Source organism: Cervus elaphus, chromosome X (genome assembly GCF_910594005.1).
Source record: "Cervus elaphus chromosome X, mCerEla1.1, whole genome shotgun sequence".
NCBI lineage: Eukaryota > Metazoa > Chordata > Mammalia > Artiodactyla > Cervidae > Cervus > Cervus elaphus.
In genome coordinates, this window is record NC_057848.1 from 105,081,384 (window position 1) to 105,106,552 (window position 25,169).

At 39.2% G+C, this 25,169-nt stretch overlaps 1 protein-coding gene and 1 pseudogene across 1 annotated transcript; both read left to right on the forward strand.

Moving 5' to 3' along the window:
* The first annotated feature begins 11,472 nt into the window (after positions 1–11,472).
* RTL3 (retrotransposon Gag like 3) lies at positions 11,473–13,563 on the forward strand. Its single transcript, XM_043897168.1, is given in 2 exon segments — positions 11,473–11,835; positions 11,837–13,563. Coding segments are annotated over 2 exon segments (1,518 nt in total). The 3' UTR covers positions 12,992–13,563.
* On the forward strand, positions 13,114–22,791 carry LOC122690434 (annotated as a pseudogene).
* The last annotated feature ends 2,378 nt before the right edge of the window (positions 22,792–25,169 follow it).

Below are 25,169 nucleotides of genomic sequence, written 5' to 3' on the forward strand. Positions count from 1 at the left end.
GAAGAGTTGAGTCACTGGAAAAGACCCTGATGCTGGGAGGGATTGGGGGCAGGAGGAGAAGGGGACGACAGAGGATGAGATGGCTAGATGGTATCACCGACTCGACGGACATGTGTTTGAGTAAACTCCGGGAGTTTGTGATGGACAGGGATGCCTGGCGTGCTGTGATTCATGGGGTCGCAAAGAGTCGGATACGACTGAGTGACTGAACTGAACTGACTGAACTGAAGAAAACACACACAAAAAAGGTTATTGGAAATGTTGAAATAAAATCACAATCAAGCTCTATTAGATATTCTTGCATGGAGTGGGGGTATAGCTAATGTGTGTCAGTAGTTTAATAAATTAAGAAAATATATAAGGCAGTTAAAACTTCAGGACCACACATTTCTTGACCATGTATACATACAACAATTGCTTTTTACTGTCATCTCTGCCATGTTTCACCTTTCTCTTTAGGTAGCTATGTATCACATTATATGTCTGTGAATTTACACACTTCTTTCATATTCTCCAAGCTTCATCTTAACTGAACTTGCCCTTGTCAATTCATAGACTAAAACTGATAATCTTTGTGCCCTTATTTTCACTATTTCCTCCAGTGGAAATGTCCATTTCTTCATCAATTCTAATTCCACCCTCATAATGGGATGATCAAATCTTACTCCTTTACAAAATCCAACCTAGAGGCGGGGGGATGGGGAAGGAGGTGGGAGGGATGTTCAAGTGGGGGGGGACATGGATAAACCTATGGCTGATTCATGTTGATGTTTGGTAGAAATCAATGTAATACTGTAAAGCAATTAACTTTCAATTAAAAATAAATAATTTTTTTTAGTATGCTGTAATGTTCTTTATCTTTCTGGCTTACTTCACTCTGTATAATGGGCTCCAGTTTCATCCATCTCATTAGGACTGATTCAAATGAATTCTTTTTAACGGCTGAGTAATATTCCATGGTGGATATGTACCACAGCTTCCTTATCCATTCATCTGCTGATGGGCATCTAGGTTGCTTCCATGTCCTGCCCAGGTGGGATGCATGAGACAAGTGCTCGGGCCTGGTGCACTGGGAAGACCCAGAGGAATCAGGTGGAGAGGGAGGTGGGAGGGGGGATCGGGATGGGGAATACGTGTAAATCTATGGCTGATTCATATCAATGTATGACAAAACCCACTGAAAAAAAAAAACAAAAAAAAATAAAATTAAAAAAAAATACAATTAGTAAAAATGGGGAAAAATAAATAAATAATTTTTTTTAAAATCTCAGCTAAAAAGTCATCTCTTCTACTACGCCTCCCCAGACTCTACCCCTCAATCCTCTCCACCCACCCCACCCAATCACAATTTCACTTTTCCACCTTCATTGCATGGTACCTGTGTCTCTTATAGGACATTTAACTCCAGGAGATTTCTAAATTCTTAATACTAAAATATATATTTTGCTTGTATGCTGGCTTGTAGGAGGGCACCCAAAGCCAGTGCTCTAGGACAACCTATATGGATAGGGTGGGGAGGGAGGTGGGAGGGGGTTCAGGATGGGGAGGGGTGACAAATGTATACTTATGTCTGATTAATGTTAATGTATGGCAAAATGCATCACAATATTGTAAAGTAATCATCTGCCAATTAAAATAAGTAAATAATGTTTTTTAAAAAAGAAAAAGCTTCAAGTGGATTTGTCTTTGTATTCCTCACCCAAAATACATACTTCAAACACACACACACACACACACACACACAAACACCTGCAGCACTGTGCCTTTAACTGCCTGAATGGTCAGTAAGTATTCATAGCACAGCTGTATTAATTATCATGAAATTTGAGAGGAATTTTGTTTGCACTAGATAAGCTGATACAGAAAATCAGTGGCAATTGCTTTTAGTGTGAGTATGATTTTTATCATCACCAACAACTCAACTAATGCCTGTTGTTAAGTATTAGCATTATATCTACTCCTCACAGCAACTCAGTAATGACCTTTATTATCCCCTACTTTCCAGATGAGAAAAATGAGTCCCAGAGAATTTAAGTAACTTGGCCAAGATCACACAGCTGGTAAAGTGCAGAGCTGGGAACTGAACCTTAACTTGCCTTACTTCGAAGCCTGCACCTTTTCCATTAGCACATTTTTTCAAAACACTTTCACAACTATTATTTCAGTTGTACTTCACAACAAAATATTGGGTTGTCAGGGTTGATATTCTCTCTTCTCCACACCCCATTCACAGCTGCATCTCCCATTAGTACACTCAGCCATTCCTCTCTAGTCCTACTGAGAGTCTACCTCTGCCCGTTTAACAGTCTGCCACCGTATAAAGACCATACCACCACCAATGTCTGAATAAGACTTTAGGACGTATTTAGTTTAGCCTAATCATTAAAAGTAAAGAATGAAGCAGGGCAAAGACTAACAGAGTTTTGCCAAGAGAACACACTGATCATAGCAAACACCCTCTTCCAACAACACAAGAGAAGACTCTACACATGGACATCACCAGATGGTCAGCACCAAAATCAGATTGATGATACTTTTCAGCCAAAGATGGAGAAGCTCTATACAGTCAGCAAAAACAAGACCAGGAGCTGACTGTGGCTCAGATCATGAACTCCTTATTGCCAAACTCAGACTTCAATTGAAGAAAGTGGGGAAAACCACTAGACCACTCAGGTATGACCTAAATCAAATCCCTTATGATTGTACAGTGGAAGTGAGAAATAGATTTAAGGGACTAGATTTGATAGAGTGTCTGATGAACTATGGACGGAGGCTCATGACATTATACCGGAGACAGGGATCAAGACCATCCCCAAGAAAAAGTACAAAAAAAGCAAAGTGGCGGTCTGAGGAGGCCTTACAAATAGCTGTGAAAAGAAGGGAAGTGAAAAGCAAAGGAGAAAAGGAAAGAAATACCCATTTGAATGCAGAGTCCCAAAGAATAGCAAGGAGAGATAAAAAAGCCTTCCTCAGCAATCAATGCAAAGAAATAGAGGAAAACAACATAATAGGAAAGACTAGAGATCTCTTCAAGAAAATAAGAGCTACCAAAGGAACATTTCATGCAAAGATGGGATCAAAAAAGTACAGAGATGGTATGGACCTAACAGAAGCAGAAGAAATTAAGAAGAGGTGACAAGAATACACAGAAGAACTATATAAAAAAGATCTTCATGACCCAGATACTCATGATGCTGTGATCACTCACCTAGAGCCAGGCATCCTGTATGTGAAGTCAAGTGGGCCTTAGGAAGTATCACTATGAACAAAGCTAGTGGAGGTGATGGAATTCCAGTTGAGCTATTTCAAATCCTAAAAGATGATGCTGTGAAAGGACTGCACTCAATAAACCAGCAAATTTGGAAAACTCAGCAGTGGCCACAGGACTGGAAAAGGTCAGTTTTTATTCCAATCCTAAAGAAAGACTGCCAATGAATGCTCGAACTACTGCACAACTGCACTCCTCTCACAGGCTAGTAAAGTAATGCTCAAAATTCTCCAAGCCAGGCTTCAGCAATACATGAACCAAGAACTTCCAGATGTTCAAGCTGGTTTTAGAAAAAGTAGAGGAACCAGAGATCAAATTGCCAACATCTGCTGGATCATCGAAAAAGCAAGAGAGTTCCAGAAAAAACATCTATTTCTGTTTTATTGACTATGACAAAGCCTTTGACTGTGTGGATCACAATAAACTCTAGAAAATTCTTAAAGAGATGGGAATACCAGACCACCTGACCTGCCTCTTGAGAAACCTGTATGCAGGTCAGGAAGCAACAGTTAGAACTGGACATGGAACAAAAGACTGGTTCCAAATAGGAAAAGAAGTACATCAAGGCTTTTTATTGTCACCCTGCTTATTTAACTTATATGCAGAGTACATCATGAGAAACGCTGGGCTGGAAGAAGCACAAGCTGGAATCAAGCTTGCTGGGAGAAATATCAATAATCTCAGATATGCAGATGACACCACCCTTATGGCAGAAAGTGAAGAAGAACGAAAGAACCTCTTGATGAAAGTGAAAGAGGAGAGTGAAAAAGTTGTTTTAAAACTCAACATTCAGAAAACTAAGATCATGGCATCCAGTCCCATCACTTCATGGGAAATAGATGAGGAAACACTGGAAACAATGGCTGAATTTATTTTTCTGGGCTCCAAAATCACTGCAGATGGTGATTGCAGCCATGAAATTAAAAGACGCTTACTCTTTGGGAGAAAAGTTATGACCAACCTAGACAGCATATTAAAAAGCAGAGACATTACTTTGTCAACAAAGGTCCGTCTAATCAAGGCTATGGTTTTTACGGTAGTCATGTGTGGATGTGAGAGTTGGACTATTAAGAAAGCTGAGCACCGAAGAATTGATGCTTTTGAACTGTGGTGTTGGAGAAGACTCTTGAGGGTCCCTTGGACTGCAAGGAGATCCAACCACTGCATCCTAAAGGAGATCAGTCCTGGGTGTTCATTGGAAGGACTGATGCTGAAGCTGAAACTCCAGTACTTTGGCCACCTCATGTGAAGAGCTGACTCATTGGAAAAGACCCTGATGCTGGGAGGGATTGGGGGCAGGAGGAGACGGGGAGGACAGAGGATGAGATGGTTGGATGGCATCACCGACTCAATGGACATGAGTTTGGGTAGACTCCAGGAGTTGATGATGGACAGGGAGGCCTGGCGTGCTGCGGTTCACGGGGTTGCAAAGAGTCATACATGACTGAGCAACTGAACTGAACTGAACTCAATCATTAAAAGTCTCCTAACATGTGATTTTTAAAATCTTAAACCATAAAATTAAATTTTCTCTTTAATTGACCAAAATGTACATATACTTTTTTTAAAGCATCTTTCTAGATTTTCTATGAGCTCTCCTTCTTCACTCCCCTCCTCTTCCCGTCTCCCTCTCGCTCTGTCTTTTCTGCCATGCTGATGCCAAAAGCTTGGACTTAGTCTCCTTTCTGGGTGAACGAACATTGACATATCCCAGGGAGTAGGGCTCCAGGAAATAAAGGAGAGGGCCAGATCCCTGCAAGAAGAATATCCCTAAAAGTAAGGCTATAGCAAAAGCTCCCTATCCCACTGTTAGGCTTCAACCCTTAGTTAGGGCAGCCAGATCAACACATCACCAGAGTTAAATGAAGCCAGGGCACTGAGATCATTAATTAAATTTGCTAATGCTAGAAACCATACTGGCCAAACTTATAAGGAAGAAAATACATAGGGCCACCAGAGTAGTGTGATCTAAAGGATGTCAAAATGATATCTTTGTCTCAGAATGTCTCTCCTAACAGAAGGATCTTGAACGGATTGCAGCCTTTCAGAATACCCTTTGAAAATAAAAATGCTCCAAGAGAGTTCCTTTTAGAACTCTGTAGGGATTCATTTTACCAAAATGATAGCTGATCAAAGGGAAAGGCCACCTAAGTATGCACAAGACCAGAAATAAAATGAGAAGATGGCAGATATCATAAAAGGAGACAAGGGGGTGACAAACTTTGACACCTTCAGAGTTGTACTATATTTCATTACTTCATGCTTTGTATGTATCTCAGTTACATGAGTAGGGAAAATTCTTGGAAAGCTTTCCAACTTCTAAAGTAATTGAGAATTCCTGTTGCCCTGATGTCATATAGTGTTGGTAACAAGAAAAGTTTTGACTTGTACAAAGCACATTGTCAGTTAAGCTTAAAGTGCTGCAAGTCTCTAATGCAACCACAGGAATAATATATTGAACAAAAAAGATACCAGGATGAGACTTCCCCAAGGGGTAGCTTGGTATTGTGCCAGAGGCCCGTGGGGTAATCTGTCCTGTTGACTCTTTTCCAGGCAGGAAGAAGGAGGGACAGAAAGGGCAGGAGCATGAGTTACTTGAAGATGTAACCTAGCCAGCTTTGAGAAGGAAGACCCTGGCAGAAATCTAAAATGTTTCATATTGTCTATTGCCAATAAAATAAAACTATAATTCATAGTGTGATGTACAAAGTAGAATTTCATCTCATTCAAACTTTCCCTTCTCTTTCTCCCTAAGTTAACAGTTAATATATGTAACTTATTAACATAACTGAGCTTAACTGTGCAGTCTTTTTTCAAAATTTATTTATTTATTTTAATTGGAGGATAAGTACAATATTGTGGTGGTTTTTGCCATCCACTGACATGAATCAGTCACTGGTGTACATGTGTCCCCCCCCCATCCTGAACCCCTCTCCCACCTCCCTCCCCACCCCATCCCTCTTGGTTGAGTGCCCTGCTTCATGCATTGAACTTGCACTGGCCATCTGTTTTACATATGGTAATATACATGTTTCAGTGCTATTCTCTCAAATCATCCCACCCTTGCCTTTTCCCACACAATCCAAAAGTCTGTTCTTTACACCTGTGTCTCTTTTGCTGCCTTGCATATAGGATCATCGTTATTATCTTTCTAAATCCCATATATATGCATTAACTAGAACTGTGCAGTCTTTATATCTGTTAAATGAACATATTTTTGTTCCTTTTCCCCTAGAAGTTCATTTGCCCAGTTTAGAAAAAAAAAACTAATTTACTTAAAATGTTTTCATAACTGTTCTAAATCTCCATAAATTCCATCATGTTGTGAGTGTAAGAAGAAGGATTAAAGTGTAGGGGAAACAAGATGAGAGTCTGGCTGTTTTTGCTTTCTTATTCTTGACTAATTTAGGATATTAAAATTACTTTAGGCATTCTGAAAAAAAGTCAGCATAGTTCTTTTTCCCACTCAGAATAATTCTCTATTTCTTGACTAATTTAGGATATTAAAATTACTTTAGGCATTCTGAAAAAAAGTCAGCATAGTTCTTTTTCCCACTCAGAATAATTCTCTATGTTTAGACAGTTTGAAACTTGTACTTAAGGACTTTGAATTTGGTCTTTGTTCTTTAGCAGGAGTGGGGGAGAGGTCCTTGAATTTACCCACTGAATAAATATGCCTGTAAGCAAGGCACTGCCTGGCAGGTGCCTCCAATTCTTATTCTAGAGTGTTATTTGGTAAACTGCATCATCCATAACCCAGTCAAGAAGGAAAAAAAAAAAAGACCCTGAGTGGTATAAAGTCAATGCTGTATACTAACACATATATATGGAATTTAGAAAGATGGTAACGATAACCCTATATGCAAAACAGAAAAAGAGACACAGAAATACAGAACAGACTTTTGAACTCTGTGGGAGAAGGTGAGGGTGGGATGTTTCAAAAGAACAGCATGTATACTATCTATGGTGAAACAGATCACCAGCCCAGGTGGGATGCATGAGACAAGTGCTCGGGCCTGGTACACTGGGAAGACCCAGAGGAATCGGGTGGAGAGGGAGGTGGGAGGGGGGATCGGGATGGGGAATAAGTGTAAATCTATGGCTGATTCATATCAATGTATGACAAAACCCACTGAAATGTTGTGAAGTAATTAGCCTCCAACTAATAAAAAAATTTAAAAAAAAAAAAAAGTCAATGCTGTAAAACACACACACTGTAAATTTCTTCATATGAGAGACCCTATTCATCCCTTACACAATTCTAGCAAATTTAACTCTCTAGCTACATTTTCTAATCCTCCTCCTCATCATCATCATCATTATCATTATGTTTAACCTTTATTGGGTGTTACTAGCTGCTAGACACTGTGCTAAGTCTTTTAAATGAATTATTTCATTAAATCTTTGCAACAACTGTATAGTGCCGTGCTTAGTCACTTCAGTCATGGCTAACTCTGTGTAACCCCATGGACTACAGCCTGCCAGGCTGCTCTGTCCATGGGATTCTCTAGGCAAGGATACTGGAGTGGGTTGCCATTTCCTCCTCCAGGGGATCTTCCTGACCCAGGGATCGAAGACTGCATCTCTTACATTTCCTGTATTTGCAGGTGAGTTCTTTATTGCTAGCACCATCTGGGAAGCCTGTGCTCAGTTGCTTCAGTCGTGTCCAAGAAGCTCTATAAAGTTAAGTACAAGTAATAGCTCCATTTTATAGTTTTATAAGATGAGTTTTACACTAAATTTTAGAAGGACTAAATAATTTCCCAAATTTACTTATACTTAATAGAGACAGGCAAAGAGCCACTAGACGGGGGTGAAGGAGGAGAGTGAAAGAACCAGCTTAAAACTAAATATTAAAAAAAAAAACTAAGATCATGGCATCTGGCCCCATTACTTCATGGCAAATAGAAGGAGAAAAGGTGTAAGTAGTGACAGATGTCCTTTTCTTGGGCTCTAAAATCACTGCAGATGATGACTGCAGGCATGAAATCAGAAGACGATTGCTTCTTGGCAGAAAGGCTATGACATACCTAGACAGTGTGTTGAAAAGCAGAGACATTACTCTGTCAACAAAGGTCCGTATAGTCACGGCTATGGTCTTCCCAGTGGTCATGAACTGTTGTCAGAGCTGGATCGTAAAGAAGGCAGAGCGCCAAAGAATTGATGCCTTTGAACTGTGGTGCTGGAGAAGACTCCTGAGAGTCCCTTGGACAGCTAGATCAAACCAGTCAGTCTTAAGGGAAATCAACCCTGTACACTCATTGGAATGACTGATGCTGAAGCTGAAGCTCCAGCATTTTGGTCATCCGATTCAAACATCTGACTCATTGGAAAAGTCCCTGATGCCAGGAAACATTGAGGGCAGAAGGAGAAGAGGCATCAGAGGATGAGATGGCTGGATGGCACAACCGATGCAATGGAATGAATTTGGGCAGTCTTTGGGAGATGGTGAGGGACAGAAATGCCTAGTGTGCTTTAGTCCATGGGGTCGCAAAGAGTCAGACATGACTGGGAGACTGAACAACCAGTATGGACAGGCATTTAGGTAACAGTGTAAAAGGGCTACGTGACAGTCTGATAGCAAAAGAGTATAAAAAATACAAAGTGAAAAAAATTACAAGAAATTGGAAAGTATAGCAATTTTGAGATATTTAAGCAATATTTGAGATATTGAAGACTGACAGGTTTATACTTCTCGATAACTTTCAGGAGGCAACATGGTGTTAAACACAGTAAAGGAGCTGGTTCATATAAATATGAGCCCAAACCATTAAAAAATAAATTACACTCAAAATAATCTACTTAAGAATGAAGAAAGAAGTGTAATGCATGCTATAAATATTTCTCAGCTTTTTTAATTAGTAAGGTAAACAGGGCTTCTCAAGTAGCGCTAGTGGTAGAGAAGTGAAGTCGCTCAGTCATGTCCGACTCTTTGTGACCCCATGGGCTGTAGCCTGCCATGCTCCTCTGTCCATGGGAATTTCCAGGCAAGAGTACCAGAGTGGGTTGCCATTTACCTGCCTGCTAATGCAGGAGACATGAAAGACACGAGTTCAATCCCTGGGTCAGGAAGATCCCCTAGAGTAGGAAATGGCAACCTGCTCAAGTATTCTTGCCTGGGAAATCCCATGGACAGAGGAGCCTGGAGTCCATGGGACCTCAAAAAGTTGGACATGACTGAGCACACACACAAGGTACGTATCAACTGTGTGTTTTGGATTTTCAAAGGGAAGACCTCAGTTATCTGAAAAATTCATATAACTAGAACACATTATTTCCTGATGATGGTGATATTTTTATGTGTTTTGTTTACAAAGACTAAAACATCAAAAGGAAAGACAATCACTTGATTTGCAAAAAGTTTTACTTTTCTTTTCAAAGCCTCTCCATTCCGGTTCAGCTAGTTCAGTCCGTCAATTTGCTATGACTTGGGAATATTCCATCACCAGGGTTTATCCCATTATGTTGATTAATGTAAAACTTACCATTTTTAAAGGAGACTTGGGACAATGAATAACCTGACGTATGATTTGATTTGGCTAAAGACAGTCCCCAAACCCACTCCTTACTAGGACAAAAAATGAGACTTAACTAAAATGGCCACACGGCCCATGCCCAGGGCATGACTATGATTTGTCACAAGAAGAGAAAGTGAGATCTTGAGCAAGGTCATTTCTCAAGAGGCCAGCCATTAGTGGGATACCTGGGTGCTTCCTAGAGCACCTGAATGGTTCAGGGAAAGATGAGAACCCTGGGCCAAGACATTCATTCAGAGCAAGCCAAGGACCTTGCAAGACTGTTACAAGTACCCTTCAACAAAGTTGGCCTCCCCCAAAATCTTACCCTATTATACCTTGTCCAGGTCTGTCCATGGTAAAATTCCCAAGAAAACATTGCAGGGAGGGACCCTAGGAATGGAGTAATTGGTTGGGGTGAGGGACTAAGGTGTTGCAGGCTGCTCTCTGAGTAAGAATTCAACAAACAGCCCAGTGTGGATAGAGTGATGGGAGGTTATATGAGACAGACATAAAAAATAAACTCTAAAACCACTGTGGTCATTCAGAAATGTTTGCAACTTTTCACAAGGGCAGTGGCATTACTCCCAATTTCCTGGCCAAATATTTATTAAAGTAACCAAGGACTGAGCACATGAGGCTGCCTCACATCAGTGCAGCATCCTACTTTGCTTGCGGCTCTAAACTGAGAGGTACTGTCAAAAAAAAAAATTCTTCCACACTCAAAATAGCTACGTTACAGAGGAGAGTTGGAATGTGTTCTTGGAGTGGGTGTGTTTGTTTGAGTTCAGTGTATGCAGAAAAGACATGCCTCCACAGCCATTCATTCACATGCTTCCCTTCTCAGCGACAGGTATGCAGACAGTGGAGCTCTTGGACTAAGTCTCTGAATGGTAATGTACATTTATAAAGATTATTTTCCTAACTATTTTGAGGTATTTTATAAATAATGTGCATGTGTCTGCTGAACATATATATATTTAGTAAAATTTTGCTTGTTTTCTCCTGAGACTGATCTTGTGTGTTTACTTATGTGGTATGATTTCTGAGGTGTCAGAAAGCTCCCCCCTACCTCTTACCCCAGCCACCCAAAAATATCTCTTGGGTTGGCCCACACAGAACTTAAAATCCCCACATTGTTCAAACATTTGATTTAGTCATTGAAAGCTGCTGCTAAAATCCAAGTGTTACATTGGGATATTAAGGCAGACATTAGAAATTAAAGACTATATAAAACAGGAAAGAATATGGGGAAATTGCCTCTATTATAATGCTAAGTTTCAAAAAAAGAATGCAAAATAAATACACAGTCTTGATCAGATGCTGTCTTAAGATGTTATGAGGTCAGAGCTAGCATATATGACCCAGCTCATGAATATAAGCCTATAGTAAAAGAAATCCAGCACCGTCAGGCAACTTTTGTTATTATTTATTTCGAATGAGTGCTTTCCACAGTTTCTGATCCTCAGATCCCACTCTCTTCACAATGTATCTAATATCTTCCTTTGCTGAGCTCCGGAGGCTCACATTGACCTCTTGTTAATCAATCTTGGTGGGACACAGATACCCATTTTCTGGAAAGCTCACAGAACCTAATATCTGCCTGTGAGGAGCTTTTAGAAAGACCTCACAAGCACTCACCTACTCTCTCAGCAGCAAACTGCCAAATCAACCTCATTTCCTTAAAAGATGATGGAGGACTTAGTAGCCTCCAATATTGCTCTGAAATGAGAGAATGAAATTCTGCAGGCTCAAGTGCAGCAGCTGATGGAGAAAAATGCTGCCTTGCAGTTCCTCATCCCAGAACTCCAGAAACCCCAAGCAGCCAAGGAGGATGAACCACTCCAGGAGACCCAGAGACCCCCCAGAGCCCCTGGATTTTCTAGCAGTCTTGGAACCCCAAGAGTACCCAGATGTCAAGGAGTCCCAGAAGCCCAGAAAGTCTCAGGACCTTCAATCCTGGGAGACCTCAGCAGTCCAGGAGCCCCAGAAGTCCTTGGAGCTCCTAGCAGCTCCAGGGTCCCTGGAGCCCCCAACAACCCAAGATCCCCAAGCACCTCCAATAATCTACAAACTTTTAGGAGCCTGGAGATCCCAAAAGCCCTCAGAGGCCAAGGAGCCTCAGAAGCTCCCAATGGCCCAGGAGGACCATAAACCCCCAGAATTCAAGGAGGCTCAGAAGTCCTCAGATACCCAGAATGCCCCAGCAGGCCAGGAGCCCCAGAAATTAGAGCCCCAGCACCCCCCAAATGGCCAGGAGCTACAGGAGGCACCAAAATGCCAAGATACCTCTAGATACCTGGAATTCTTTGAGTTTTCTGCTCCCCAGGAGCTCCAGGATCCTGAAGATGCCCAGGAATTCCTAGGACTCTTAATACCCAAGGAGTCCCTGGACAGTCTAACAGCTGCTAAAACAACAACAGCTTCGGAGTTTCCACAGTCTTCCAATGAGTGAGAGGCTGAAACTTTCCCCCTGAGTGTTCTTTAGCCTTCAGTATGGATACCCAAAGATCCTGAGTTTCTGGTTCAATTGAAGAGTTCCATGAGAGTCATAGGGTGCCTGTATCCCACCAAAGCAGCTCTAGTAAGCTTTGTTGGCAACTACTTTTTAGCTAAAGAAGAAAAATGGTTCCAGCCATTAGTAGATATTCAAAGCCCCCTGCTGGAGCAATTTGACAGTTTCATACAAGTGCTTCAGGATACTTTTGACAATCCAGAAAACATGGAAGATGCCAATCACCACATCCATAAGCTCTGCCAATGAGAGGACCATATCCACCAGTATGCAACCCACTTCCACCTCATTATTCAAGAACAAAATTTGGGTGCAAGCACTCTCTGAATCCAATTTCAGGAAGGGCTTGCCAGTTCTATCTGAAGTGAACTGTCTCACACAAGCCCAGCTACCAATCTATCTGATCTGATCACCCAATACATCTCCCTAGAAGAGAAGCTAAGTGGTAAACCTGATCCAAGTCCACAAGATGCAAGTCCCTTTGAGGAGAGAGCTGGACTCAAGAGTTTACCAGCTGAAAACCAGCCAGTGCAGGCTTCAAGCTGTCACCAACACCTCAATGAAGCTGAACGAGCCCACCACCGTGAAGACCACGTGTGCCTCTACTGTGGACATACCAGTCATTTCACCAGAGATTGCCCTGTCAAGCCTCATCATGCCCAGCAGGTGGGAAACATCGAGGCCTGGTGGTGAGGGGGAACCCAGGTGGGCCAAACTACAAATATGCATCCCCCTCACTTCCAGTATCCATATTTCGTACACTATGGTTTACTGTTGAAATACGACTGGGAAGACGACAGTTCTTTGAGCAAGCTATGGTGGATTCAGGCTCCTACAGGAATAGCACTGACCACTCTGTGGTTCTTCGAGAGAAGCTGCCCATTGGCAGTAACATCTTTCCTCTGATGCTGGAAACTGTAGATGGCCATACATTGATTAATGGACCCATAACCAAGGAAACACCACCTGTTGAAGTTAAAATTGGAAACCATGTTGAAGAGCTCCAGTTTGACATTATTCATGCGCCAAGGTACCCTCTGATTCTTGGAATCCACTGGCTTGAAACACATGATTCTAACATCGAGTGGAGTACCCACACTATATCTTTTCCATCCCGTTATTGTCACTACAATTGCTTCAGGCACAGGTAGAATAGAAGACATCATGATGAAATAATTGCTGGGTAGATTCTTTATCCTAGTGACTGCTCCAAGAAACCTATCTTCTGTAACCTCAGCTGTCATCAGCATTTGCTGCTCCCAGAATCTTCCACTGAATCTCTGGCAATGAACTAAGGCTACCTGTACAACAACCCTGCCTCTTGGATTGTGAACTGAACCTGATAACTTTGAGTTGCATTTTTTTTCACCAACCCTACATGCCCCCTTCTTTGAACCCTGCATTAATGTGGGGCTGTTTTAATTACAATTTATTCTAACAATATTCATGAGAATAGATAATAGAAACTAACATCTAAAAATGTAGTTGTTATATTGACTTGATTTTTTCCTTATCAAGAGTTTCTTTATCACAACATCTTTTCAATAAAGAAAATAAATTTGCAAGTGATTTTTTAAAAAACCAATAAACCAGCAAATTCTACTAGTGTTATAATTATTTCTTGGTTTATCTGAGTGAATGAATAAGACACAAGTAAATTAGGAGGGAGAGAGGGAAGGAGGAAGGGAGGGAGGGAAATGAAAAGTCTCAAAGCTTGAATATTCCAGGAGTAGTGACATGTCAGTGAGTGATGGGGTACAGGAAGATGGAGAGAGCAGGGGACTGGTTGGAGTGGAGATAGACTGGATGAGAAATGGAGGAATTAGAGAGGGGATAGAGGGAAACTTTAGAAGAGGGTTTGGGGAAAATTAGAAGGAGGTCGAAAAGGACTCAGAGGAGAGTTAGGAGCTGCTGAGAGGAGGGGTGAGAGGAAGGGTAAATTCCTACAAAATTAAGGGCATGCTGACAGAGACATTGAGCAGCTTTGAAAGCACACTTCTTGGACTTCATAAATTAACCAAACAAAGAAAGGCCCTGGAGAAGATAATGAGATCCCTCAATAACCAAGCTTTCCTGGTAAAGTGACAAGATCTTATTCCCTGCAGCAGGGAAATTTGCCCTAGAGTTTACGCCTATTAATGTGTTTTTGTTGGTGCACAGGAGCAGAGAGGAAGGAATCAGCTTTCAACACTTGCAGATCATTAGTAGCCAACTGTATCTGCTCTGCTAGACAGGCTGCTTGCATGACACATAGACGGAGTCAAGTCAAGGAAAGGAACTTGTGTTCTTATGGACCTGAGAGGGGCTAATGTCCCAACTTAAATCACACAAACAGATGAACTACAGGGTTGGGAGTGTGGGTAGAAGGAGTTGAATCTCCAGGTCTCCAGGGATTTCCAGAAATATGAAGAGTATGTTTCCTCTGTATTTCGAACACTCCTTTGTGAGTCTTTCTGAGGCCATTTGAAGGAGATTTTGCCTCTTACTTAGACAAGTAAACAAATATATGATCATAACCCTAGAAGGAGATAGGTGAGGAATGTACCATTCATTGAGCCACTAATATCTTCCAGCTACAATGTCTGGCATGTTATACACATTAATTATTTCCTTATTTCTAGAACAACCCAGTGAAGTAGGTATGTTTGCTCCTGTTTCATCAATGAGCAAACAGTGCTCCAGCAAAGCTAGTTCACTCATCCAAAGTCACAAGCTAATAAGTTGGTAGAGGCTTCTTTGGCTTTTGAAGCCTGTGCCCTTTCCTCTATCGCATGTGAATATCCATAATTCAGTGGTGAGAAACAAACAAGATTGTGGCAGCAGAGACCTAAGTTAAATAATCCTAAAAAGTAGAGGAAAACTCAGAAGAAAAATTGAAGAGACCATTTCATAGTAGTTCTGGTTCCCCAGTTCCCTTGAACTCACCCCAAATGCCTCATCATCACAAACTTCCCTTTTGTATCTCTTGAAGAACTTCCTTTTTTGAACTAGTGGTATTTGTTTTCATGGACATTGGCCCCACATGAACAGTTATTTACCTGTAGGACCTGTGCACTATATAGCGGTGTTTGTACCACCCCTTAGATTGTCTGAATAGCCATTTCCATAACCAATCCAAATCCTCTGAAACCTTAAATTCTACCTCTTCTAGTTCTCACTGGCCTCCACTTCCTTCCCTGAATAGTTTAACACATTTAATCATCATATACCATCTTGAGGTATATAGGGACAATTTTTAGGTGTATCTCCTATAACTCCCAACCTACCCCCACAACACACACAGATAGCCTGGGTCAAAGAGATGAAATCTTCTACATGCCTACATTTGATAGCATAGCCTAATACAGTGCCCTGTACAGAGAAGTTCTCCAAAGTGACTGATTCAATGACATTGAATTACCACTAACCAGAGAAGGGTGCTCATTTATATATCATGGGTTCTTCTTATTTTTTTTCTTCACTCAATTGCTTATCTCTACCACCAAAATCAAGCACTATCTATCAATGTAGAATTCAAGACAAAAATACTTAAAGCCACTATAAAGGAAAAAACACCATTTGCCAAAATACCTGAGGCTATCAGGACTGAGAGGATACATGGGACACAGGACTTGCCGTGTTAAAACTAGGAACAGTTCCGGGAAAACTGAGATGGCTTGTCAACTGACTTGGGCTCTACATTTTTCTATCTGGCTTTAGAGGCTTATTTGACTACAGTACAATTCTTTGTTTCAGGAAAAAGATCCATTATCTAATCATATAATGACAGAATTTGTGAGTTGTAAAAGACTCAAGAAGTCTATTTCCTAAATTTTACAAATGAAAGCGTTGAGGAGGCTCAGAGAAAGGAAAGATACTTAATCAAGATAACTTACTGCTATCTAGATCTCCTGACTCCATATCCAGTGTTCTTTTCACCAGAAGCTACAGTTCTAACCCAGTAGTTAAAACTCAAATATGTGGCCAGGACTGAGCTAGGTACTGTGGACAGTGTCTATAAAGTATAACATGAGAGGTTTGCAATGTGATGAAGGAGAAAAAAATTAGCAAAAGCATCAGACATGGCTTCCCAGGTGGCTCAGTGGGTAAAGAACCTGCCTGCAATGTAGGAGATGACGGAGATATGGGTTCGATTACTGAGTTGGAAAGATCCCCTGGAGAAGAGCATGGCAACCAATTCCAGTATTTTTGCCTGGAGAATCCCATGAATAGAGGAGCCTGGCAGGCTACAGTCCATAGGTTGCAGAGAGGCGGACATGACTGAAGCAACTGAGCACACAGCACACAGACAGCTAGCATAAAATCAAACATGTGGTAACAAACACACCGAATACACCAAGCTGATAAAGGCAACAATAATACCTACTATTTAATGAGCACTTGGGTTGTACCAGACTTTGGACCAGGTGATTCAGGTATTTGCAACTGTCTGCATGGCAGATTTTATTATGCAAATCAAATATATTACTCCAGTTCTTAAAGTACCTGTATATTTCAAAAGCTATGTTTTTAAAAGCTTTTTTAAGGATAAATGATTTTAAACTTTAATAGTACAATATTCAGCATATTACTAGATATCAAATATTAAATTACAAGAGCAACATATGAGTCAGAACACTAGGGGCCAGGAGATTAAGAATAAATTCTTAATTTCATCACTTACTAGCTATACAACCCATGTTGTTCATGAAATAAGGAATATAATACTTCTTTTACCTACCCAACAAAGTTAGAGAAAGCATCAAATGAAATATCTCATGTTTAAAAAGCATTATGAGATAAACAACAAGGTCTAACTATATATCACAAAGAACTATATTCAGTATTCTATAATGAACCATAATGGAAAAGAATATGAATGTATGTATATGAATCACTTTGCTGTAAACCAGACACTAACACAACATTGTAAATCAACTATATTTCAATCAAAACTTTAATTAATAAATTTAAAAAACATTAGAAAGTTGAAAATGCTGTATAAATAAATGGTATTATAGTAACTTATGTTTGGAATAATGACCCCAAAGACCTTCATTGTATGAAAACACAGGTCTAATTTAATTTCAATTTTACGCACCTCTAGTAAGTATTTTCTACATGCTGGACACTCTATATTGTCAATCAAAGCAAGACTCAGTTATGTTTAATATAAATATTGCATTAAGTAATTTTTGGTATTGTAATTAAAGTATTTGAAATATGAATAATAATTCTTGTCCTATGTACCAGCACTCTATTTACCAGAATATTATGCTATTTAAAATGCCACTTCCTTCCTAGGGCATATCAACTAAATTATAACATAATTGGTCTGAGCTTTTTCTTCATCTACTTAGCTCAACCTAGAGAAAACAAGTCAGAACAAGGTTAATATTTATGCACACACCAAAAGAAAATTAAAATTAAAACTCATGTGACTGCTATCACTTACATTTCCAATTTATATGATTTCTAAGTAAAAAATAATTGAAAATTAAAAGGTCAAACTGTAGCAGCCTCTGAGTAAGTCATGATGTCTGTAGGAAACAATTGCTATCATCATTTAATATGACTAATAAGACTCTCATTTCACTTATTATCTGCTTCACAGTGATTCTAATACGTGAGAAAGTTTGATGAAGTGTTTTTAGTTTGGAGAATGTGGGATGTGTTCTAACTAGGTTAGTCGGAGAGGGGAGAAGTAACACATGCCAATGGTAGTCAAGTACAAAGTGTCTTACTTGGCTCAAATGAGAGGACCATTATATATTCTGATACAGATTAAAATGGGATATGGGACAGAAAAATGGGATATGGGAGAGAAACACAGGATAGTCATGTGTGTACAGGATATCTGGTAACATAGAATTCACATGAGAAAAAGAAAGCATGAAATTTTACAACCACACAGAACAGAATGTCTGAAACTCTACAGCTGAGCTCACTGTTTTTCTTAGCCTTTTCACATTGCTTTTTTCCTGTCAGTTATACCGCAGATACCACATAATAGACAACAAGTGAACCAGCTGCATTACTAGTGAAACTCTTTTGATTATTGGAAGAAAATAAAGCTGAAAGTCAATATTAAAGGCACTAAAAAGGTGAATGCTGAAGGGAATTTCCATATTTCAACTTCTACTTTTACAACACTGCCTTCCATTGTAAAATTGAGCATGTATTTGAAGCAATGTGGGAGAGATCAATTAGGGACAAGGCAAAATAAAATAACACTTAAGAATTAACAATATTTAGTGGGAAATGTTATTATGCTCCAAAAGTTTTGAAATAATTAAGCTAAAATAAAATGTAGAAAATAAGAAGCCTGACATGGAAAGCACCAGAAATTGGTGGTCCCAGCCACTTTCTGTTACTCTCTGTCTTCTCTCCAGGTTTCCTCTCTTTCTGGACTTTTTTCTTTCTGCTAACCTGTTGGAAACCTAAATAACGAAATACTCACACATAATTAATCATTAATAGTTTGTAATAATAAGCCTTTTTCCTCACTGCCTTTCCATATGGAGAAGAAAGGCAGATCAGAAATATTCTTCACACTAATTTAATAACTTTGTGAAAGCCTTTTTAAAACAATAAACATATTGTTTTATATATGGAGAATGCATAGACAGGCAAGGGCTAAGAAACTTTAATTTGCACATATGATGAGGCTAAGTGAGGAGCAGAGGAGTAGTCAGGATATCTAAATATCAGATTTAATTTATAACTTGCCCTGTGGCACTGGGTAAGTTAATTAGCCTCTCTTTTGAGGTTCAGTTGCTTCATAGAAAAATTGTGATGATGTTATCTTTGCTGCCTTACTTAGTAAAATATTGCAAGAGGAATTTAGTTATTCAATAGCTCTATGATTAAATTCTACTATGTATCAGATACTGAATTAGAATGAAATGAGATAATAAATATCAAGATTGCAAGCCCAGATGTAAGTTAGAGTGTTATCATTGCTCTAAAAGCTGCCTAATTCCAAAGGGATATAGTTTTGCACAAAGAATAAATTAAAAATTAAAAGGTACATCAGCTTGACACTTTCTTTTGTATTTTGTACTCTAGAAAGTTTCCATCATTACCTCACACTTTCTAGCCTATAAAAATTACCAAAATTACATAAGAATTAATATTTTTCCTCTCTATGAGATATGAAAACTCTGATTATCATTTAAAAGAGTACAGACATGCATAGCAACTATCAGTATTATCACTACTATTAATTTTTTTATTACTCATAAAGAAAAGTAAACATTTAACAAGCAAGCATCTACTGTTCACCACACTCTGTGCTAGCTACTTTACCTATGAAATCTCATTTAAACTTAGCAAATACCTAGTAAGGTGTGTATTATTATACCCATTTTATAGGTTCAATAACCAAGTCTTAAAGAGGAAAAAGTCACTTGGAGAAACTGGTGAAGTTCTAAAAGAAACTCAATTCTCAGTCTCAAATCTCATGCTTTTTCATACCCATAGAAAGAATACTAGAGATGGAATAGTCCATATTTACTGATACAGACACTGCTGTCCAGAGAAATCAGATTCTCCATGAAGGCCATAGAGCAAGTTAGTGACAGAGCCAGATCTAAAATGCATATCTTCTGTTTTCCACTTTAATGTATTTTTCTTTTAAATTTTACTAATGTATATGGTGTCAATTTAACTATATTCAACAATATGATTAATTAATTGAATAAGAAGTTAAGCAGAATTATTCTTAATGTTTGTAATTTACTAAACGCTATTTTTCACAAGAACTGAATTTAAAAAGAAAAAGAATTTTATTATATGAAAGCAAGTTGGAAATATTTTTTCATTTTCATTTTACATGTTGCTTTGGCTAGTAGTTTCCTGCCTTTTTTAAAGCTTTATCGATTTGTTTCCTGTTTATTGGTTTTTCAAGTTAAAGAGAAAACACTGTTAAAAACTGCAACTAAAAAACATACTACCCAACACTATAAACCACTAGACATCACAGAGTTCTACAACACTGATTCCAACCACAGTAGAATATGTTTATTTCAAGTGAACATGGAATATTCTTCAGAATGGGCCATAAAATAGCCATCAACATATTTAAAAGGATTGAAATCTTACAAAGTTTGTTCTCTTAATGGAATAAAATTAGAAATCAATAACAGAAGAATATTAGAGAAATTCCTAAGTATGTGAAAATTAAATGTTTCTAAATAACCAATGGTTAGAAGAAGAAATCACAAGGGAAATGAGAAAACCCCTTGAGATGAATGAAAAGGAAAACATAATAAAACTTATGGGATGCATAAAAACCAGTGGAGGGAAATTTATCATCATGAAGACAGATTTTAATAAAGAAGAAAGCTAATATGGACCTATTATATAGCACAGGGAACTATATTCAATACCTAGTAATAATCTTTAATGGAAGAAAAAGAAGAAAGACCTCAAATCAGTAACTCAACCTTCTACCTTAAGAAACAAACAAGAAAACTCCACAAACTAAACCCAAATAAGGCAAAAGGAAGGAAATAATGACATTTAGAGCAGAAACTAATGGAACAAAGTACAGAAAAATAATAGAAAAAAAATCAATGAATTCAAAAGTTGATTTTTTAAGAAAAATTCTTTAGATATACTGTCTTGTACTCCCTGCTCCCTTACTCCTGCTTCTCATCTCCCTGATAAAGTGCCAATGTTCAAGTCCTTATCTTGGGTTAAATTTGAAAATTTGAGTATGCTAGCTTTGCCATTTACTTATTGTGTGACTTGTCTATTTCAGTAAGTTTCTTTGCCCTTGACAGAGAAGATCAATACCTCAAAAGAACACCAGGTTTGCAGCCAATATACTTGGGTTTTAATAAACTTCAGCTTTGTCTTTTTACAACTGTTAAATCTCAATTTCCTTAATCTCTCTGAATCTATTTCCCCATTTACAAAATGATGATTTAGACCTCCCTCATGGGGCTTATGAGAATACCAAATAAAGCCCAAAAAAGTGAGAATATCTTGGAATCTATAAATTATCATCCAAATATGAGATTATCTTTTATAATTGGAAGGCAAGGGATAATACATTTCTTAATTGAGAGATGGTAATAAAGAAATTGTTTTTATGCATCTTAACTCAAGTACAATGATGCCAAATTTGAATTGGGTCATTTTATACTTACCGAGAAGTATGTTTCCTCACTTCACCAGGGATGATATGCTAAGGCTTCAAAAAAAATTACAGGACTCCCCCGACGCCAACGACGCCGTTTACGAGCTGAATGGCAAGGAGCTGCGCGGCGAGCGCGTGATCGTGGAGCACGCCCGCGGCCCGCGCCGGGATCGCGACGGCTACAGCTACGGAAGCCGCAGTGGTGGAGGTGGATAGAGCAGTCGGAGATCCTCTGGGAGAGACAAATATGGACCACCTGTACGCACAGAATTCAGACTTATTGTAGAAAATCTTTCTAGTCGTTGCAGTTGGCAAGATTTAAAGGATTTCATGAGACAAGCAGGTGAAGTAACCTATGCAGATGCTCACAAAGAACGCACAAATGAAGGTGACATTGAGTTTCGCTCCTACTCTGACATGAAGCGTGCTTTGGATAAACTGGATGGTCACGATCTAGAAGACGGTCACGAAGTAGAAGTCGTAGGAGCAGCCACAGTAGATCTCAAAGTATCTCAAAAAGTCGCTCCCGATCCAGGTCTCAGAGCAAAGGTCGGTCACGGTCTGTTCCAAAGGCAGGAAATCTAGATCAAAAAACAAATCTAAACCCAAGTCCGATTGGGGCTCCCGTTCGTGCTCTCGGAGCAGATCAAAGGATGAGTATGAGAAATCTCGAAGTAGGTCTTGTTCTCGATCTCGTTCCCCCAAAGAAAATGGTAAAGGTGATATAAAGTCCAAATCTAGATCAAGGAGCCAATCCCGTTCCAATTCACCCCTACCTGCTCCACCCTCAAAGGCCCGTTCTGTGTCCCTTGCACCAAAAAGAGCTTCAAGATCCCATTCTAGATCTCTTTCCAAGTCAAGGTCACGACCCAGATCAAGTTCCAGAGATTAACCCAGAACTCTCCATTCTTTGCACACTATTACAGAACACTTTCCTACTTGCTTAGTCAGTTACTCTTTCATGTTTCTACTTGGCCTCTTCTGCAAGAAGAAACCTCCCAAAACGGGCACACAGAAATTGGATTTGTAGCCAAATTTGATGGAAAAGATGATGTTCTAAAGAAATGGCATGAAGTCAAAGGTCCTCTCCCTTCTTTGTAGAATTAAGATAACTTTGATTTTATAGCTTTTGAGCTAAAATAACTTTTGTAAAGATTAAGCTCATTTAGATATTTTTAAGTATTTCAGCAGGATCTGCTGGAGGGGTTTTGTTATTGTTATATTTGTTTGCTTGATTTTAAATTAACCGTTTCAGGCTTTGAATACTTAAGGCTTTAGAGGGAGAACCCAATTTTCAATTATGTTGGCTTTTTATAAAGCTTGAGTTATGTAAGATTTCAATAAAAGTTTGCTACCAAAAAAAAAAAAATTACAAATTTCTGCCTCCTGAAACAGCTAGAAAGCACAGAATAGCTCTCATTCCTTCTTGTCATCAGCTGGATGGTATACAATGGCCTCCATTTGACCTGGAGGGCCTACAAGTGCCCAAAACTGGCAGTAGCAAGCCCAATACTAGTTGCTCATTATTTTCCCTTAAGAATGAATTGCTAAAAAAACAAATCAAGTAGGGAAATCTCAAATGATGGGACTTACTCTCTAATATACTACAAGCTGCCAACATCTGGGTGAGCCATTTATCAGTGAAATACCAGGCATACCAGGAAGAGATTTGATAAATAAATTAGAGAATGTCTGTTGTTGTTGTTCAGTCACTCAGTTGTGTCTGACTCTTTGCGACCCCATGGACTGCAGCACGCCAGGCATCCCTGTCCACCATCTCCCAAAGCTTGCTCAAACTCATGTCCATTGAGTCGGTGATGCCATCCAACCATCTCATCCTCTGTCACCCCCTTCTCCTCCTGCCTTCAATCTTTCCCAGTATCAGGGTCTCTTCCAATGGGTCGGCTCTTTGCATCAGGTAGCCAAAGTATTGGAGCTTCAGTTTCAGCATTAGTCCTTCCAATGAATATTCAAGATTGATTTCCTTTAGGATTGAGTGGTTTCATCTCCTTATAGTCGAAGGGACTCTCAAGAGTCTCCTCCAACACCACAGTTGAAAATATCAATTCTTCAGTGCTCCGCCTTCTTTAAGGTCCTACTCTCACATCCATACATGACTATTAGAAAAACCATAGCTTTGACTATATGGACATTTGTTGCCAAAGTAATGTCTCTGCTTTTTAATAAGCTGTCTAGATTGGTCATAGCTTTTCTTCCAAGGTGCAAGTGTCTTTTAATTTCATGGCTGCAGTCACCATCTGCAGTGATTTTGGAGCCCAAGAAAAGAAAGTCTGTCACTGTTTCATTTGTTTCCCCATCTATTTGCCATGAAGTGAAGGGTCCTGATGCCATGATCTTAGTTTTTTGAATGTTGATGTCTACTCATAATTTAATAATTGATATCCATCATCTTGCTATTTTATAAGAAGAGTATGTAAGATATTCCTCTAATAGATTTGTTGATAATATTTGTTGATACTAGCTTCTTTATTTTTTTCATTAACTCTTAATTATAAAAGTGGATGGTTCATATGAAGTCTTAAATAAAGAAGCAACTCAGATTCAGGGTGCCACTAGGGAGGGAGCTGGGTTGGGGGAAGGAGTCAAGAATGATTCCTCTTAGGTTTGGAATAAATCTTCAATAGGACTATTGCAGGTCCTTAAAGTATTCACTTGACAATCCACTCTTTTCATTTCAGTCAAGCAAAGAGTTTCTTGGTGTTCTTCTTCAAACACCTTTTTATCCCTACTATCATGCCAAAGCAGATACTCTGATTTCCTAGACAACCTTCTCATTTTAGGAACTAGGAAGGCAATGGACACCACAACTGTAACTAGACCAGAGAAACAGATCTTTGATTATCTGCCTTTCCCATTCTTAAATCCACCAACTATAAGCACAGCCTGGCAGTAGCACTAAAAACATAACCTTTTTTCTATCAAGTGCTATTGACTTAAAAGGGGGGAAATTCAATCAAGAATCAACACACAAGTCAAAACTACCTTTAATAATTCAAGATTTTTGAAGAGTAGTGGACAAAGGTTTAATCAATTCCTCTGTTACTTAAGTATAAAAAATGAAATGAAGTTTTCTTAAAATAAGTGTAAAAATAATAATACACTTTGCAAATGAAAGAGAGATACTTGATTGTGGAGATGCCAGGACTGGGGAGCGGTAAAACAGTAAAAATTAGAATGATAAAATGAAAGACAGAGACATGCATCCATCTCTCCCACTCTGAAACAGATCTCCAAACCTCTAAATTCTCTGCCTCATCTGGAAGTCTCCCTGGTCACACTCCTATCCCATTCTGGATTCCTGGAAATTCCTACCCCCTCAAACCCTACAAGTTGTGTGCTTCCCTCTTCTCCAAATTAGGACCTTCTTTCTAGTCTTTAAGAGATGCCCTCTCTCCCTGCAATAGCCTCTTTGATTTGACCAGGTAGTTATGCTGTGGTTGTTTGCATTTTTCCAAGTTCTTGGTATTTTTGATCTCTAGCCTTATGTATCCTGAGTTTTTAGATAGTTTCCAGGCTTTCTCTGAGTTATTGACTTAAAATTCTACCTCCCAGGTTTTTTCCTACTCAATGTCCAAATTTTGTCAATGTTCCATTTTCAAAATTAAAGAAAATAACCTAATGGATTTCATTGGTTTTACATCTCCCTAAATGATATTGAATTTACTGCAATTTCAAAGTTCAAAGGAACTATGAAGATCATCAAATTCAATTCCCCCAACCTCTGTA